The sequence below is a fragment of the Mustela putorius genome, unplaced genomic scaffold (assembly GCF_011764305.1).
Source record: "Mustela putorius furo isolate JIRA1106 unplaced genomic scaffold, ASM1176430v1.1 tig00000253_pilon_pilon_pilon, whole genome shotgun sequence".
In the NCBI taxonomy this organism is placed as follows: domain Eukaryota; kingdom Metazoa; phylum Chordata; class Mammalia; order Carnivora; family Mustelidae; genus Mustela; species Mustela putorius.
This window is the reverse complement of record NW_025421329.1, coordinates 6748520-6767693: the sequence shown is the minus strand read 5'-3', so window position 1 is coordinate 6767693 and position 19174 is coordinate 6748520. Positions and strand designations below refer to the sequence as shown.

The following is a 19174-nucleotide window of genomic DNA, read 5'->3' as shown; positions in this document are numbered from 1 at the left end:
CAGGGACCTCAAAAAGGGTCCAGGTTCCTTCCCAGGAGCGAGGAAGAGCCTGAACTGATGTGGCCTTTTAAAGCCTTGGACTGGTAGGAAGTGCTTGTACCACTTGCTTCCTCATAGAACACAACTTGATGCAATCTGAGAGCTCTGTTTTCTAGAAGCCATGGTTACCAGCCTTGTTGTGCACAAGAATCATTCAGGAAGCTTCATAGGTATTTCCGTCTGGTCTACCATGTCTGGATAGAACCTCAGTATCTAATTTTTAAAGTCTCCCTTGCCTTCTCAAGGACCTTGACCTACATATAGATGTGGATTGAGACACTGAACCAACACCATTGTGATGCTTTGGGCAGCCCGTACTCCCCATCCCGCACAGGTACCCTGGAGTGAAGGGAACAAGAGCAAAGAGCCCCTGAGGAACTAACTGCTCAGTGTAGTGTCCCGCCCTTCCTAATGATCCCACTTCGTAGATGGCCCCATCCCTCCAGGATAATTTATGGATTCTTTTCAGATCTAGAAATAGTCATTTGAATTTCACAGGATAGTGTTATGGAAGTCTCACAAAGCAGTTTATTGTCCTATTTATAACAAAAAGACGGGGGAGGCGTTGGGGAGGGTATCCTAGTCATCATACTTCCAGTCATTCTCAAAAATTGCTCATCAAATCTTGGACCAAATTATGCAAGACCTTCAGCAGAATTTCAAAAAGAATCCAAATTCCAATTGTTCCAAAAGGACCATTGCTACAAGTAATGTTTTCCTCGACCTTTCTTGGCTTTTGCCAGATGCCTAAAGAAAGAGTAACTTAAAGGTACACCCTGGCCAATAAAATACTCCATTACTGGAAAAATGCCTTGTTTTTTACTTTTGCTGCAGAGTATCCCTCAGCAATAAGACTCGGACATTTATTTGTTCACATGTGTACACATTTGAGCTAGTGTTATAGTCTTGTGTCTGTGTATAATCTAAATTGAGTCCCCTTTGATTTATTAAACAGTTTATGTCAAGGGGAACTATTATCATTTACCTTCTGTAAATGGAAATGGTTTTAACTGCATTTCATTTTTCAAATCAAAAAGCTAAGGTCAGGGAGATGGAACACACTGTAAACGTCATCCCTGTGTATCTGGTCTACCAGGATTATCGGCTAGACTGTCAAGCGTGGGCTCCAACCACCTCCTTCTGTGGCTACTGAAACTGAGGACCAAAGATGGCTCCCTGGGGCTCACACAGCTGGAAAGTGGAGCTCCAAGAAGGAGCTAGGTTTCCTAGGCCATTTTTTTTTTTACCACACCTCTGATCAGCAGCAATCACAGATCTTCATTGGTGCACAGACTATTAGTAGTTTCCATGTTCCTTCTGGTCCCTGTGAAAGTTTTCCTGGGGCCAACTCAGGAGCCACCCTGACCTTTCTCTCACTTGGATCAGGCACAACAGTGACCAGCATTTTCCAGCATCGGAGAGCTTGTTTTACTGGGATACTCCCAAAGGGCAAAAAAAGATGATGCTATGACTGGCCTTTCTCTATTACTCTGAAAACCTTTGGGGTTTTGCTCATATCTTCAGATCTGAAACACAGATGATGGCAAAGAACCAGAAACAAGAACAGATAGGTCATTACACGGTGATTTGTGCCACACTCTAGAAGGTCCCACTGCATTCTATACACAGAGATCCGCAGCATGATTGAGCTCTTGCCACAGTATGGTCACAATATTCTGTTTGTTGTTTCCGAGAAAAGGTTTATGTTTGAGGAGTTAAGAAGGTAAAGACATCAATGTCATTACATGCCCCAAAAGATGGCCCTTGAGCAAAGCAAAAAGAAACTGGCTCCTAAAACTGAGGTCAGAGTCTCCCTGCCCACTGCCTACTGCAGCTTAAACCACATCCTCACCCCAGACAACAAGCCCTGCTGACGGCCCCAGAAATCAGGGGCATTTTAAACAAGAGCACCACCCTCTCGGTCCCAAATAGGCTCTCAGATGTGCCCTCCAAAAACAGCCGATGACAACCACCAAAACAGCAGGAACTCTGAAATGATGCTCTTTCTGGGTGATATAAAAGAATTTTCTGGAACTGGAGATTGCTTCTTTTTTAATTGTTATCATTTTAAATTAAAAGTACTTGGAATACCCAAGTCTCTACCATCCTAAATGAAATTAGATAAGCTGAAGGGGGTGAGAATATGTAACAGGCTGCCACATTTAGAAATACTTGTCTGGAAGATTTTGCCTCTTAAAGCACAAATGAGAAATCAGGGGTCCCAGTTAGCATCCTCCCTTTTGTACCATGTCTGACAAGAAAAACACCGACTAGATGTTCGGTTTTGGTTTGGGGTTTTTTTGTTTTTGTTTTTCGTACATTCATACCAAGATATTCCTGCCTTATATATCAGAGGACATTGTGTCTGTAATCAAAAATTCTATTCAAAACATTATTTGGGGGAAATAAAGAATAAATGAATAAATTCTCTCAGGATAAGAGTTCTCTTCCAGTTCCCTGTGTCCAGGTGTGATTTTTAATCTCCCACTTCTATTTACCACCTATCCCTCCAGCAAAATGCTTGTTGAGTTTGACGGAGAATATTCTACATAAAGAGGTCACACTTGTCAGCTTCCACCTTGACGTGGGGTCCTGGGGGTCTGAAAATTGGAGTGTGCCTCTCACTGAGGGTGTGAAGTGGGAAGGGGCTTGCTATTATAGCTCCTGAAAAGGATCTTTTTGACTTCAGAAAATAGCCTGGCGAAGAAAAGCTTTTTTTTTTTTTTTTTTTTTTTTTTTTTTTTCACATGAATACGCAGGGACTGCATTAGGCTCCTGAGATGGTGGAGGTGAGTACTTTTGATCAATATTCCCTGAGAAATGGCCGCTGGGCTAAGTGCAGGCAGAAGGCCTCAATAACAGATCTCCCCCCTGCCAAGCCTACAGAGCACTGGCCGCAAATCGGCCGTGAACAGTTCGAACCAGCCAGGGCTGCACATTAATGGTCTCATCTTCTCCTCCTTTTACAAAATGTCACCCCATTTCTTCTTCCATGTTGATGGCCGATTATGGGTGCGCTAGAAACAGTTATTTCTACAGCCTGCCTTCAGAGAAATCTGGGCATCTTCACTTTAAGGAACCAGGAAAAGGCCACCTTGGAGCTGTTTCTACTTGATGAGGAGGGCAGGATGCCGGTAAGAAACCTCAGATCAGGGAAGATGTATGCACTAACCACCTATGAGAGTTTAACAAAATGGCAAAAGTACAGATTTGTATTTTACACCGCGTATTTCTATATATGTTTTCCTTCAAAAACTAATGATCTGTCTTCTTTCTAACCCCCCACCCCATCTAGTCGACAAGCAGATACTCTCCAGAATAATGCAAACACACATGAAGATAACAGGGCTTTCTTATGTACAGAAGAAGCACCATACAATACATGCCATTCTAACTTCTTTAAACTTTGCAATATGTCATGGGCACCTGTCCTCCTAATTTATCCTTTTTAAGTGGTGCGTATTATTCCTCCAAACAGAAGTACCTTTCTTAACCCATCTGTAGGCATTCAGGTGGTTTCCAATGTCTGTTATAACAGATGTGCCTGCAGCAAACACTATCCCACGTAAAGCCTGGCATACCATTGCTTTTCATTCTAGAACACAAATTCCCAACAGTGAAATTACTGACTCAGAGAGTTTATGTCATTTTAGCCCTCACAGATTATTTGATTGTTCTAGAATTCTATAAAGTCAGTTTTGGAGTTGTATATTTAAAGGGGGGGCAGGGAAGGGGGGCGGCACCTGGTGGCTCAGTTGGTTGAGTGTCTGCCTTCAGCTCAGGTCATAATTTCAGGGTCCTGGGATCGAGCCTTGCTTTGAGCTCCCTGCTCAGAGGGGAGTCTGCTTCTCCCTCTCCATCTGCCCTTCTGCCCTGCTCATGCTCTCTGTCTCTGTCTCTTTCTCTCTCAAATAAATAAATAAAATCTTAAAACAAAACAAAACATGAAGTTAGAATCTATGTCTTCCCATGTTTGGGGACTCATTAAATTACCTATCAGCTTCAGAAAAGGAAAAATATTTTAAAGAGGGGCATCCACGCAAAAGGTAGAATTTCAGCCACACTAAAATGAGATATTTGTTGGGGGGGAGACTGAGGCCTCCGGCTGTGCACTCTCAAGGTGGCCTGGAGTCCCTGAGCGCCAACCATTCTGACTCTTGCTTCCCCACCTGTGTATTAGGATAATAATATTGATCGTGGTGACCAGCATCAAAGATGGCCCCAGTGATCATAGCCTCCAGGCCTCCATACCGCTGTGTAGTCCCTGCCACACCGATTCAGAGATGACTGATGTGGCCCCTTAGAGGATACAGCAGAAGTGATGGGGTGGCTTCTGATATTAGGTTGTAAAGGTAATGCAGCTCCCACCGTGGCCCCTTGGATGGCTTGCTCTGGGGACAGTCAGGCACCAGGCAGTGAGGACACCCAAGCGGTGCTATGGACATGGACAGCCGTGGGAGGGAGTCATTCCAGAAGAGGGTCCTCGGGCCCCAGTCAATCCTGCATGGGACCGCAGCTCCAGCTGACATGGAACCATCCTTCCATGAGGGAGCCCAAGCCAGAGTCCTCCGCCAGGTTGCTTCGGAATTCCTGATGCACGGAAACAACCTAATGTAGCAAATGACTACTGTCCTTCTGAGCTACCAAGTTTGGGGATGATTTGTCACTACATGGTCATGATAATTGACCTAATGGTTGTCTGAAGATGAGGGGAAGACAACACGCAGAAGACACATGCAGACAATGGCGCATTCTAATGGAGCTTTCAGCAGCACAATGGCGAAGAAGATGGGTGAAGACCCTTTTCCTCCAGACCCTGACCACATCAATTTACATCACTATATTGTACACCTGAAACGACTGTAACACCTCTGTTAACTACAGAGTCTCCTCTGTTCTCCCCAGGGCTTGCACACAGATGTTCTGAGGCTGGAGGGAGCAGGCATCAGCTCCGGGTCCATAGTCAGTGCTGACTGTCAGCAGGACCCCTACAGCGTGGCCTCTGTGTGCAGCTTTGGCTTCCCCACAGCACGGAGATGAGCTCCCCAAGAAAGAACCAGGTGGAAGCCACATGGCCTTTGCTAACCTGGTCTCAGAAGTCACACAGTGTCCCTTCCACTGCATTCTATTTGAAGAGCAGTCACAAAGGGCATTCAGTTTCAAGGGAGGGTCACAGACGCCACCGCTCAACACAAGGCACGTCAGAGAGTTTGCAGAAATGTTCTAAAACTTGCACCACATGGCATTAACATTATAGGAAATTTAGAATCAGTATTCTCTCACATCCTGTGGGGGGATCTAATAGACATCAAAGAACTCAAAATAACAAGAATGAGTTCTTATAAGCACTTGACCTAAATAACTCGGTCGCCACAACAGCCTTGGGTGGCACCTCGTGGCAGACAGCTAAATGCATTTTGGTGAGCTGAAGTAGATAAAGAGCTTACTAAATGCTCTTGGCTACCTTAAAGGGTCCAAGAGGGCCACATAAAAGGCTTTGGGGCAAAAAGAGCCAGGAGCAACACACCAGTCACCGTGCCAGACAAGTCCAGCTGCAGCTGGCACTCACCACCTCTGAGAGACAGATGTTCTCCACCTCTCTCACCTGTGCCAACTGCACCTGGTGCACCTCCTTCCTGTCTCTTGTCTGCATCCATATCTCACGGGAACTGGTTAGCGGTTGAACCCCTCTACCCCACGCTGTGAGGGGGACCTTATTGGAAGATGATGATCAGTTCCATTTTCTTCCAGCAGAGTCTAGCTGCAAGGGAGTCTGGAGAAAATGATTTCTGGGTCCTGCTTTGGGGAAGCAGGACTCATGGAATGGGAAATTATCCAAACAGAGGAAGAGTGTTCAAAAGGTACAGGGTTTGCAGAAAGAGTGATCAATGTCCAGTATGAGTGGGTCCTACTCTTTCTTCCTTGCATCAGTGAGAAAATGGGTAGAGAGATTAACTCGCCCAAGGCCACATGGTTCTTAAATAGTGGAGACAAGATGATGACAGCAGGCATTGGTGCTCTGAGCCCTGGCACCTGACTGCCACGGCATGCTGGAGAACAAACAAGGTCCCGTTGCTCGTGAATTTGTGAAATCCCATCCTAGGGGGAGGATAAAAGGAGACCACTGGTCTCAACAGAATCCATTACTTGGAAATTACTTTATTTTAGAGGCACAACATTAAATTTTTTATTGACAACTTTTCTTCAAAGTGACTCGGCTGTGAGCCTCAGACTGGGAGTTTGGGACTGGCCCCTTTTCTTCTCAGCATTGGCTGCCCTTGGTTGAGGCTGAGCAGGAAGTGCTTAACAACGCGTGCTCAGGGATTTTTCCTTCTCTCACTCTTGCCGGTTGCCATGGTTCTGGGAAGGTCTGTTAACTTGCTGGCAGGTGTGGAGCTGTGTTTTCCACAACCAAGTGCTTTTAGAACCAAAGTAAAAGGTAGAGAATGGACAGAAGGCACGTGGGCGTGCTAGCCCCAACTGATGTCTTCACTGTGGTGCTGCCTAAAACTCCATTCATTGTTCGCCATGAATTTATTTATTTTTTTTTTTAAAGATTTTATTTATTTATTTGACAGACAGAGATCACAAGTAGGCAGAGAGGCAGGCAGAGAGAGAGGGGGAAGCAGGCTCCCTGCTGAGCAGAGGGCCCGATGCGGGGCTCGATCCCAGGACCCTGAGATCATGACCTGAGCTGAAGGCAGCGGCTTAACCCACTGAGCCACCCAGGCGCCCAGTTCGCCATGAATTTAAACATGTCTCCCTCTTGAGGTTCGCTTCTTCAGCCCGTGAAAGCAAAGCCAGAGTGATTCCAATCTACGAATTTGGTACTGCAGATGTGCCAGTGTGAGGGCCTTAGTTACAATGCCCAGGTGCTGAATTACCCGATTTCCCATGAGTGCTGCTTAGTTGTATTTGCAGGGTGGGTCACACAGAAGGAAGAAGTTTCTCCAACGTACAAGAAAAAGCTAGCTTGAAATGGTGACCTACGTGCCTCCTCTCCCTGAGGTGGAAATTCCAGGCTATTCCTTTAGAGTCAGATTGTCAAAACACAAATCAGGTGTTTCCGTGCTTTAGGGATTAGAACCCTATATGTTCTTATGCCACCAGATCATGCTCCATGTTTTGGTAGCCCCTTGACAAGAAGATGGAGTCAAGACTCTTGTATTTCACTATCACTGAATTCTCCCACACTGACACACTCATCCTCTTCAAGGTTTATCTCTGTGAGCCAGTTTCCCTCTTGCTCTCAACTAAGTGTCCCCACTTACTGGTCATGTTGTCTTCTGGGGCCTTCCATTTCCCCATCTATTGCATGGGGGTAATCTGCACAACCTCATAGAGTAATTGTGAGAAGTCAATGAGTAATTCATATTAAGGCCTTAGAGAAGGGAGGGAGAAAGTTTCAAAGAATTTTAGCTATTCTTGCTGTTACAAATCCACCAGTAGTTGGGGTTCATGGTTTCTGGTTAAGACTTCATGCCATCCACCCTTCCCAGGCCAAACTTACTGCCAGTGGCAACAACTGAGAAGATTCCACATACATCAAAGACCTCACACTCTCAGCCGCACACATTAAACACCAACGTGTACAGGGACCCACTGGGACTCTTATGGAAATACAGATTCTGATTTGGTAGATCTGGGGTGGGGACTGCAAATCTGTACTTCTAACCAGCTCTCAGGTGGCACCAATGCCATGGGCTCACAGTCTATACTCTTGAGTCGCCAGGCTTTGAAAGGTACAAAGAATGTTCTCCACTGTTGCTGCCATAGTTGATACACTGGTGAGGCTGGGTCAGAAAAGTACTTCAGGAAACGTTTCAAGTAGAAGTTGGGAACCGCTCATCAGAGCTGACTTCCCACTGTTGGACATCGGATCTAAATGTCCCAAATGCCCAAATATTTGCAAAATTAAGCAAGGTCAGCCATTGTCATGGAAGTGTTTGCTGCTTTTCAGTTAGTATTACCTTAAAACTGATCAATCTAGAATTAAGGTTATCTTCTGGCTTTAAATCAAATTGTCAAGCTGATGACTACCCAAACCCTTGAAATGTTAGATTGAACCATATGAAATGGTTGCTATTAAATTTTTGATTTTTACCAATCAAAACTAATTCACTGTGACTCAGCCTAACAGTTGTCATTTCACTCAACAAATTCAGCCATGTTTGTCCTGAGGAAAAGACCTTTAAACCAGGAGACATTTGTTTGGGTTTTTGTGGATGACATGACAGAGGAGAAGTTGTATGTATTGCCCAAGATCCACTCCAGCTGACATGACAAACAGGAAAAGTATTAAGAAAACTAACTCGGAGGCAGCTACCCACTTAGTTAAATTCCTCATTTAAGCATTTGGGGTTTTAAAGGTGGGGCCTAGGGGTGTGTGGTTGGCTCAGTCAGTAGAGCGTGGGACTCTTGATCTCAGGGTTGTGAGTTTGTCGAGCTCCACAGTGGATATAGAGATGACTTAAAAATAAATTAAAAAAAAAAAAGTGGTGCCTGAGGCAGTGGCACTTATAAAAACAGGCAGTGACACCTCAATTTTGCATCTGTGGCAGTCAAGGCACAGCTGAGCCAAGCCTACTTCTCATTAGGACCATGTTTCCATCTAATCAAGGGCAGGCATGTCAGAGTTCTATAAACCATTACTGCACAATTCTTTTGTCTGGTACAGGAGAGGGCAAACCTTTTCCATCAATGGCCAAATAGTAAGTATTTTAAGTTTTATGTACACCCATAGAGTCTCTATCAAGATGACGAATCTCTGCCATTGAGGTCTGAACACAGACATAGACAATAGTAAGCAAACGAGGGTGGTTATGTTCCAATAAAACTTTATTGAGAAAAACAGGCTCATGACCAGATTTGGTCAGCTGACTCCTGGGTCAGCTGACTCCTGGGTTAACTTCCACTGTTATAATGGTAGAAATAGTGAAGTGCCACAATAGTGGCAATAATTCTGGAATCTCAGTACAACCTTTGAAGGTTGAAGATCACAGTTGCTGCAACAAACAAGTCTAGATACTATATAATATGTGTTTAAATTTTTTTGAGTTCTCTTTAAGCCAAATCCCCAAATTTGAAAGTAAAATGGGGGAAATCACGATTTTCTCTATGATTAATAAAGCAAAACATTTTCTGATACAAATCTGAACTCTTCAGTAGGTAAATGTTTCCCTAAAAATAATTTAAAACTATAATTGGTGTTTGGTGAATTATCAAGATATTCATGGGAAAACTCTCAAGAAGATATCAAGGATAAGAACACTGCTCAAAAGAAGCAATAAAGGTCTTTTATTGAAGAGATGAGTGAAAGGAAGGAAGGAAGGAAGGAAGAGAAAGAAAGAAAGAAGGAAGTGTAATATATTTTATGAGATCTAATATGATTCTGTTTGGATCTGGACAAAGACTGCAATCTGGTTTGTCACCTTGTGTCCCTGACAGTTCATTTTTATGGATATTATTCCTGTGAGTTTCTGCCCATCTTCTGCCCTCTTAGTAGCTGTATCCTGGAATGATTGAGGTTTGTTTTATGTTAAGACGGTAGAACCCAGAGCAGGAGGAAAGAACTGTAATCCAATGGTGCGACAAGCTTTAAATTGGCAATATTGGACACATGGTTTTCAGCCCAAGTTCCCCATCCTTTTCTGTTCTTTGTGCTCACAGGAAACTGTAGCCTATATTTTTTTCCTCCTGTAAAAAGAACCTCCTCTGAAAGCCTTCCGTGCACTGACACGTCCCTTGCTTCCTATCAGATTCAGCAGACAATAGCCTCTTGGCTCAGTCTGTTCCTCCTGTCACCGTCAGGTGTGACACCTGGCTGTGGTGTTTGAGAAGGAGCATTGCGTCGGGGCCCTGGTCCTGAACAACAGAGATGAAGCAGATGTTGCATTAGAATAAAAGGGCCTTTTTTGATGAGTGGAAAAGGAGAATAATGGATTCAGGTTGAAGTTTCTGCCATTATTGTTTCCTGCTCTGTGATGCTCAGTGTCCCGGCTCAAACCAAGTGGAAGGAAAGGCAAACACGTGGGTTGTGGTGGGAAGCAACACGGTAAACTAGGAATGCAAAGTGTGTGGATGAGCTTCCCATAAACACTGGGTATACTGCACAGTGTGAATCTGACCTGCTCCAAACACGAGCTCCCGGCACTCACGCCTCTGAATGTGCTCTGCCCCGTGGTAAACATTCTATAGGTTTCATTTCCATATAGCAAGCATCCTACTAATGGTTCATCCCCATAGTGCAGCTCATGCCACGAGCTAAGGCAAACACATCAGTAGGGACGCTTTGTGTGGGAATGCCACCAAGAGATCGGCACAGTATAGAAATCTTCAAATAAGACGAACATGCTTATCCCGCACCCCATCTGGTCTCCATATATCCTGCCAGAGGGATCATCGCGTCTGGAATGTTTCACTTTCCAGATGCAACCACCCAAGCCCACAATGAAAGTATGTGGGGACACAGACGATGACAGTTTGGGCTTAAGAGATGAAGGGGTGTGTGTTTGGGTCAGTGAAAATATGTTAACTGGCTTCAAATCAGACGCTCAAATATGTTCTGTGATTCTGAGAAGCATATCAGGCCTTAAGGATGACCAAAAAAAAAAAAAAAAAAAAAAAAGAAGGTTGTGGATGTTAAATTCGTGAGCCAAGTTGTTTCTCTCACCAGCTGTAAGAAATCAATTCTCTTCACCACAAAGGCCCATCAGAGGTGCCTTGCTGGCGACACCTCTCATTGGTCTCTGTTGCTTTCCAGATCCAACCTGGCATGTAGTACTCCCTGCCCCGCCCCCACCCACAGTTCCTCATAAGGAATGTCCAAAGACACAGGATTCATTTGTCTGCAGAAAATCCTCTTGCTGGGAAATTGCCTTGGTGATACCCAAACCTATAGCTGGTTGCTTGCACAAGACAAGATGTTGATGAATCCTTGAAAATTATTTAAGTTTCCTTAGCAACCTCAGAAGGAAGCAGGAGTTCCCTAGTTCTGGTGAAAAAAAAAAAAAAACATTCCCTATTCATGGAAATCCCTGGGAAGTTAGGTGCTGTCTTCTCTCATACCTTCTTACTGTGGTCTCGACACACCTGGCCTCACTTGACTGACCAACGTGCCAGGGGGGCACGAGGGTGCCCAGGACCTTGAGCAATCCCTCAAGACACCCGGGGTGTCTCCACCCTGGGTATTTGGGAATCGTTCTTTCCCTAGGGCCACTGGGTGCAGACATTGTGGGCAGAGGGACCAGATCTCACTTCTGAACTTCTCTTGTGATGCTGATGTAAGTCCCTGTTAGAGAAAGAGCCTAGGAGTCGTGAGTATACCACACATTCCCTCTTTTGGCCACTTAATGCTGCAGATTGGTAATATAAAACAACAGGGTTCTTTCAATATATTAGATATATTTAACTTGAAGATGCATTTGAAGTTTTTCTCAGCTGAATGGGACTTTCAGGCGATTGCCTTCCAGTTAGAGTACCAAAACATTAACCAAATTATTCCATAATTTAGGGTTAGAATCCCAGGGGTCTTTAGACTGCTGTACTGTACCGAGCTTTGGTACCACTTTGGCGATCAGAGGGGGGTGGAGGTGCTCGCCTGCTGTTCATTTCACTCTCCCATGCTGGGGTGCTTTGTCACTGTATGGGGGCTCTCTCTACCACTCAGTTTTCCCTGTGGCCTTCTCCAAACCTCACAGCTTGTACCTTCAACCACCAAGCTGTACAGGTCTCTCTGGCCGAACCTGGTGCTGTGAGATGCTGTGTGATGCATCGCTGTGTGTGTATGTCATTCTAAGTGACCCCACACACTAAGGGTCAGTTAGAAACTTCCTCCAGGAGACCCAAATGTCCCTTCCTCAAGAGGATAGCAAGTCTTGCTCAAAGCCTGCCTGCTACAGACCAGCGGATTCATAATTAATCCTAAACCTGGAGAACACGCTCAGGAGAAAGGTTTGCTCCTGCCTGTACCGAGGACCCTTGCTCCCTTTCCAGTCTTTGCTGCCTTATCTCTCCCGGCTTCAGAAACCCTCCTCAAATGGCTCATGGACCTTGCAGAGCCCCACTGTCTCTGGCTTACAGATGAAGAGCCAGAGGCCGGCAGATAACAGAGGGACCTGCAGAGCCAGGGAGATTGCCAGAGCCACATCCTAGACCCTTTCTCTTTTCGCAAGAGATTCAATGGTTGAAGAACGCTATGGTGTTATCTATTCACTAGGACTGTGGAGAGATGCTCCTGCCTTGCTTTGTTCAAAGACTTTGTGGAGGGATGTAGAACGAAGTTCAGGGAATGGAGACAGGGGTGTAGCTGCTGGGAGGAGGTGGCTGGTCCACTCGGGAGCCCAGCCCCGGAGGCCAAGGGGAGATGCTGGGCCCTCATGGTCAGCAGCCTCCAGCACAGATGCGCTGGGCAACATCTGCCTGCAGACTGGCATTGCCCCACACAAACTTATGCACCCTGGTCCCTGTAGGAACCCTGCCAGCACACAGCTGCAGTCCTGCCAGGCTCCAGGCTTCCACTCTGCTCCCTGATGGGTCATCATGGGCTGCTGGGGAGCCTCTGGCCTGGCTTCTCCCCCCCCCCAGTTACCCTGGAGCCCCTGTGTACCCTGGGGACTCCCTGACTGAGCCCAGCAGTGGGCCCTTGGATCCTCTGAAGGCAGGGGCAGCGCCTAATGGAAGGTGGAACACAGAAGGAATCCCGGGTCTCCAAGCAGAGGCCTTTGAGTAGGTGGGCCCCCGGTCAGGCCACTGCAGCCAGGCATTGCTCCAGTCCACTGTTTCTGCTCTGAGGCCTGGAGTGGCCCTGACTTCTCCAGGCCTCCAGGGAAACATGAATCCGGAGGACATTATCAACTCTGGAGAAAGGGGCAAAGCTGCAGGCTCACTTCAGAACCAGGGAGCCCGGAGCAGCTTTTTGCTTTTATGACACCACCTCTGTGTAGGAATAGAACCAGCAAAAATAAAATCCTTTCCTGTATTTGGCCCCCTCTTTGAGCTCCTCCCTCTTTGGTCTTGCCCCTTTTGCTTACCCCCATTCCCTCTTCCCAATCCCTTGCTGCAGTGGGCATGGCTGTCTCCGTGGGTTCCAGGGAAGCAAGTTGTCCAAGCTTGGAGCAGGATGTTCTCAGACACACGGGGTGTTCTCGGCATCCTTTGCATATTTATAAAGAAGGTGAGGCCATTTCCACTTGGTATTGTATAACAAGGACCCTTGTGAACATATTATCCAGGGAGGGATGAAAAAGAGAGAGAGAGAGATGGAGAGAGAATCTGATCTCCTTTCTGTGGAACATCCTAATGACCCCAAGGACATAACTTTGAAATAGACAAACCTTGTCTACTTCTTGGACACCATTTAGTCAGCTTTAATGGGTTCAATTTTCTTTTTTTTTTTTTTTAAATTTTTATTTATTTATTTGACAGACAGCGATCATAAGTAGGCAGAGAGGCAGGCAGAGAGAGAGGAGGAAGCAAGCTCCCTGCTGAGCAGAGAGCCGGATGTGGGGCTTGATCCCAGGACCCTGAGCCACCCAGGTGCCCCTGGGTTCAATTTTCTATATAATTTCCCCAAAAGTATCACACCAATGAAATTCTAGTTTCTATTTTAGAAAAGGTATATTTGGTCCACAGAAATACATTCCCGCCGGAGATGAAAGACCACATTTGCCAACAACCAAATTTTGTTCACCCTCATGAATGTGGATCTTAGAATTTATGCTTTATGATTATGGACAAGAAAACCAGTGAGCCAAACACAGATGACAAGCTACCATTCCTGCAGTCAGGCCTCACTTGCCGTGTGTGGCCAACCGTTGGGCCTTCCAGGAAACTTTCTGTTGGCATCGAACGCGCACTGAGCCTCAGTAGGAGGAATCTTTGAGCGTACGGTGTGATGTAGAGAGGACATTGAAAAACTCTCAGGTGAGTGTCCCTCAGGCAGGACAGCCAACAGCCTGCAAATTTGAGTTTTATTTTGTTTCATTCAAACTTCCCAGGATGTTATAATGTTTTTTTCCCTCGTGCTTTCATTTTGTGCAAGCACGGAGATTTTTGTCCTCCAGTATTTTCCCCAACTGCTAATAAATATACATAGTCATCTGCAATAAAGGGCAATGTGTAATCTGTCCCTGAACCAACTCACCTGTAGTGGCTTCTCCATTGTCATTCTGAGCCTGTTGCCAGGCGCTCACAGGGAGGAATATTCAGTGTTCCTGACAGCTGGGTCTTTTACTAATCCTCTCCTGCACCACACTTGAGGCTCAGAATCTGAGAAATGATCTTTCCCAATTCTTCCAAGTTTTCTCAGGGACTGTCCTTCCCACCGTCAGCCTGTCTACGCCCTTCAGACAGGCTGCCTTTTCCGGGCAGATTTCTGAAATCCCTTTGATGGACAAACGTTCAATTTCAGGTGGGGCCTCAGGGAAAAAAGTAGCAAAACACACCACAAAAGGAATGTACACTTGTGATGTTGAGCACAGCACCAAAAAGGAGAATTTCAAAGAGAGGAAAACAACTTGAAATATTAACTGGTGAGCATCGTAATTGTTCTTCAAAGAGCTGAGTGACACATTGTAATGACCTGTTATTAAATCTAATACCTCAAATAGATGGTGTTCCATTTTTCCCCCCAAAAGCAGATTGCTCACCTGATTGAAAAATCACTTTTTGAGCCTTTACCCCAAACCCAGTTGTTTAACTTCTGTTGTGATCTGGTTTGTTTCCCTTACTTTGCCAATCTATTTGTTTCTACCTTTTTCTAGTTGATACTCAAGGACCCACCCACTACCCACCTTATTTATGTGAGGAGTTACTGTTACCCCAGGCCCCAAATTGTCAGGACTTCTGAAGGATCTTCTAAGTTCAAGCAGTGTCTCTACATCTCCTGGTCAAAAGGGTAGATTCTTGTGGACACTTAAGTAGATTTCCCTGAAAGTCTCCACAACTTTCATCCTAACCCCACCTTCCAGTGCATTTCCAAGGGTTCCTGACAAGCCTTCTGCTCCAGTCAGCTGTTTCAGAGGGACACCCTTGAAGGGGCAGAGGGTAGAGCCTAGAGGTTCAGGCTCTAACGCCCATGATCCTAGTGAGGGTGGCGGGACTTTTTTTTCTTAAATAAAAAAACACGCATTTTAAGAAATAATTTCAGATCTTTATGGAAGCCGCATGGTGGAGAAATAAATCCATCTTATTTTGACTTTGAAAATATTTTTATTTGAATAGTAAATAGTTATACAGTTGAAACAGTTCTATTGAAGCTTTCTATAAATAGCTAACAATTAAGAAAATAATGTATGTAGAAAAGAGATTGCATTTAAAAGTAAGAGCTGTCGGTTGTATGAGGGCTCCAGGGTCCCTCCAAGCAGAATAAAATGGTAGGTTGTCTGTAATTCGCTCAGATAGGTATAAAAGTTAAAACTTTAACAGATCCCTTTAGAAAAAGGCTCTCTTCTAAAATGCACAGTGAAATGTCAAGAGTGGCAAGGGGGGGAAGCGTACCAAAAGAAAAAAAAAAAGACCTGCAATCAAATAATATCATAATCTTCATAATTAATATAAATAAATAAAGAATAAATAACAATTACTCATAAATCAACATATACATTTAGAGAGAACTCATATAGTCCTACCTCAAAAAAGATGATCAAACCAAAGAGTCTTATGTGAAGTATTGAGGCAGTTTCTACAGCATTTTCTGAATATTCCCTTCCCTCCCCCCCCAAAACAATCCCAAACAGACAACAGTTCAAGGCATTTGTGGCTATACTAAAGAAAACTCTTTTTTAAGCAATTTGATTTGTTCACATACAAAAAGGTAAAGCCAGACTCCAGCAGTTCACAAGCCATAATAAAGCTAATCGTGTGGGAAGTTCAATTTACAGCCTGTGAAATATAAAGGCATTTATTCCTCAAGATTCACCCAAAACAACCCGTACGCTACATACATAGAGAGCGGAGATTGGTAGGCGAGAGCAAACCGCATTTCTATACCATGAACACAGCGAATACTAGCAAGAAAAACAGCTCTCCGCTCCAAGGGGGAAGCTTTCAACCACGAGACAAACGCGTACAGCTTTTCCCTCTTGTACAGAAAAGAGATGGGCTCCTGTTGCGCCAAGTGGGGAAAGGGGACACAACGCAAACGGGGTGGGGGTGGGGGTCCAAAAGGAGTCACAACCAGAGGACCGGGGTTACCGTCACGCCACACCGAGAGAAGCGGAGACAACACTTTCACCGGGGGTGGGCGCCCCCGGCGCGGACGCGGGTTCAGGGCGCGCAGAGCGCGCTCTCCTCGTGGGTCTCCAAGAGAAGGCACAGTTCCGGGGCGGGGAGTGGGGGCCGGGGTGGAGGGCGCGCTCTAGCAGGCCGGACGCACGGGGACCTGCAGGAGGATCACCTGTCTGTTCTCGGACGGATGGCACTTGTTGATGTGCCGCGTGAGACCGGGCGAGCTGTAGAAGGTGGCCGGGCAGTACTTGCAAGGAAACACCTGGGCGGCGTGCAGCAGGCGCAGGTGGCGCTCCTGGGCTCCCTTGCTGGGGAACGTCTCCCCGCACACCGGGCACAGGTGGCACTCGGCCGACGCGCTCAAGCCCAGCACTCCGGCTGCCTCGCCGTCGCCGGCCGCCTCCTGGGGAGCCTTTTCGTCAGGCCCAGGGTACAAGGCCAGTAGGTCCTCAGCCGGAGGCGCAGGCGGCGCGCTCTTGGCCTGCAGCGCCTGGTGGTGTGCCAGCAGGTGCTTGCGCAGATAGGCCTGGCGGCGGAACTTCTTGGCGCAGTGGTGGCACTCGTAGAGCCCGTCCTCGGAGCCCGACTCGGACACGCCGCCGGGGCTCGGCGTGTCGCGGTCGCTGCCGCCGCCTGTCGCCTCCCGAGCCTCAGCCCTGGCAGCGGCTTCAGGCTCGGACGCGCGGGCGGCAGCGGGCGCAGGCCGCGGTTTGTGCCAACGGCGGTGTGAGGCCAGGTTGGCGGGGCAGCTGAAGACCTTGGCGCACTCGGGGCAGCGGTACTCCACGCGCACAATGCGCGAGCACTTGTGCTGCGCCAGCGCGAACGGGTCGGCGTACTCCTCCTTGCAGAGCTGACAGATGAACTCGCCCAGCGGCCGCGCCGCGCCCCCCGCCCGGCCCCGCGGCGCCTCCACTGGGCCCTCCTTGATCTTGAGCCCCAGCACAGGCGACGTGGTCACCTCGTCCTCGAAGTGCAGCTTGCGGATGGCTTTGGGCTTCTTGGCGCCCGGGGCCTTGGCTACCTTGGCGGGCGGCTCGGCGGCGGTGGCGGTGGGGGGCGCGGGCCGCTTCCCCGGGGGCCGCAGGGAGGCTGCGGGGGGCAGCGGGGGACCAGGACCTGGGCCGCGGGCCGCCTCGGCGCCCGCGGAGAACGCCGTGCCCATCTTGAGCTCGGCGGGCGCAAAGAGCAGCGGGTCGCCGCCGCAGGTGCCTCCGCCGCCCGTGCTGTTCGCGCCGGCGCCGCCTCCAAGCAGAGCGGCGGGCGTGGGGAAGGACTCTGCGGAGACCGGTGACCCGAGGTTGAAGCTGCGCTCGAAGTACTTGTGCTTCTCATGCTCGCGGCTCACCGGCCGCGTGGGGCTGTAGAGCGGCGCTGGGTGCGCGGCCTCGGGGTTGCCGAAGTGCGCGGCCCGCGGGCCCGGCGGGGGCGGCGGCGGGCCCGGCGCGCAGGCGAGCGCGGCAGCGAGCGCCGCATGGGCGCGCTCGGCGGGCGGCAGCAGCGGTCCCGGCCCGGCGTTCGGCGCTGGGGGCGAGGCGCGGGCGCCCCCGCAGCCAGGCGAGAGCAGCAGCGCGCGGTCGCCGTCCTCGCCGCCGCGGACCCGGTAGGACACGGGCGTGGACTTCTTGCTGCGCTTCACCAGGAAGCCGCGGGGCATGTTGGCGCGGCGCGAGGGCAAGGCACTGGCTCGGTCCCACCTCCGCGCTCGGCCCTGGCGGCCCTCAGTGCCCCCGGCCCATGGCCCGGACGCGGCGGCTGCGGGACTCGCGTGGCACTGGCGGCGGCTCGGCTCAGCTCTGCGCCCTGCACGCGCGTCCCTGTCCCCGGGCCCGGGAGCCGCTCCCTTTTAACTGGGGGAGGGGGCCATTGTTCTCGCCTCCCGCTTCCCCCGGAGCCAATCAGCGCGCCCGCAGCTCCTCCGCCTGGTCGGGTGGGAGGGCGGCAAAAAGGAGGCCGGGACTCGGGGGTCGCCCGGTAGGTGCGGCAGATGTACCTGAGGGCGCGGGGCCCCCGCGCGCGCCCCGCTGCCGCCCCGCCCGACGCCGCCGCCCCGCCCCGCCCGGCCCAGGCACACGCCCGGCCCCGCCTCCCTTCACGGTCTGCTGCTCCTCTATGGGGAGGCGCACGTGCCTGGGCTTTGTGTCTCTCCTCCGGGGGGCGCGGAGCCGCCAAATGGGCCCGTCCATCAGCACGACAATGCACGCCCCCCTCCCGCGCGGGGATTACCCGCGGGTCGCGAGCAAAATAGCAACAAAGGAGAAGAATGGCCCCAAATATGTCAGGAGGGTTCAATCCGCGAGCCGGAGCGGAGGGGGAAGTTGTGCGCGCTGATTGGGTAGGGGCGGCGGTGGGCAGCAGCAGGCGCCAGGGAGATCTGAGTGCGGCTGCTGGGGCGGGAGAGGGGTCGGGGGAGGCGCAGGGACTCCGCCCGGTGCTTGGGAAATAATCAAAACTCGAAAATAGCGGCAAAGCCGGGACGGCCGAGAGCCTCGGCCGGGTGGGCCACGGGACTGAGGACTTAAGCGAAAATGGGACCCTGGGCTTCCAAACTTGGGTAGAGGATTTGGCCTTCAGGCTGCAGCCAGGGACGATGTTTGCGTCCACGGCCTTCGTGCGCCCGTGTGCGTCTGGAAGGTTTCATCTGTAGTTTTAGGAACAGTTGGCACCGCACTTTAATCGCCAGCAGACGCAGCCCTGGGGCGGGGCGCGGTGACGGTGGTGGTGGTGGTGGTGGTAAGTTAGGCTGGGTTCCAAAAGGAACTTGAATTTATGAACTTTTTTTTTTCTTTCTTTCTTTTTTTTTTTTTTAAGTTCTCAGAGGCTCAAGGATTGGCACCTAGGCCACTCCGAGCCTCCGTGAGGCGCGGGGCTGGGTTGATTCGGGAGGAATTGGCCAAAGGCCGAAACG

At 49.1% G+C, this 19174-nt stretch overlaps 1 protein-coding gene across 1 annotated transcript; it reads right to left on the bottom strand.

The window, feature by feature from the left end:
- Positions 1–15236: 15236 nt before the first annotated feature.
- Positions 15237–18158, bottom strand: INSM1 (INSM transcriptional repressor 1). The gene has a single exon (XM_013057035.2). The coding sequence runs from the start codon at positions 17921–17923 to the stop codon at positions 16397–16399; it is 1527 nt and encodes a 508-aa protein (XP_012912489.2). The 5' UTR covers positions 17924–18158; the 3' UTR covers positions 15237–16396.
- Positions 18159–19174: the final 1016 nt, after the last annotated feature.

Bases quoted from the DNA above. Each gene is read 5' to 3' on its own strand.
- INSM1 (XM_013057035.2), bottom strand. From the start codon at position 17,923: ATGCCCCGCGGCTTCCTGGTGAAGCGCAGCAAGAAGTCCACGCCCGTG.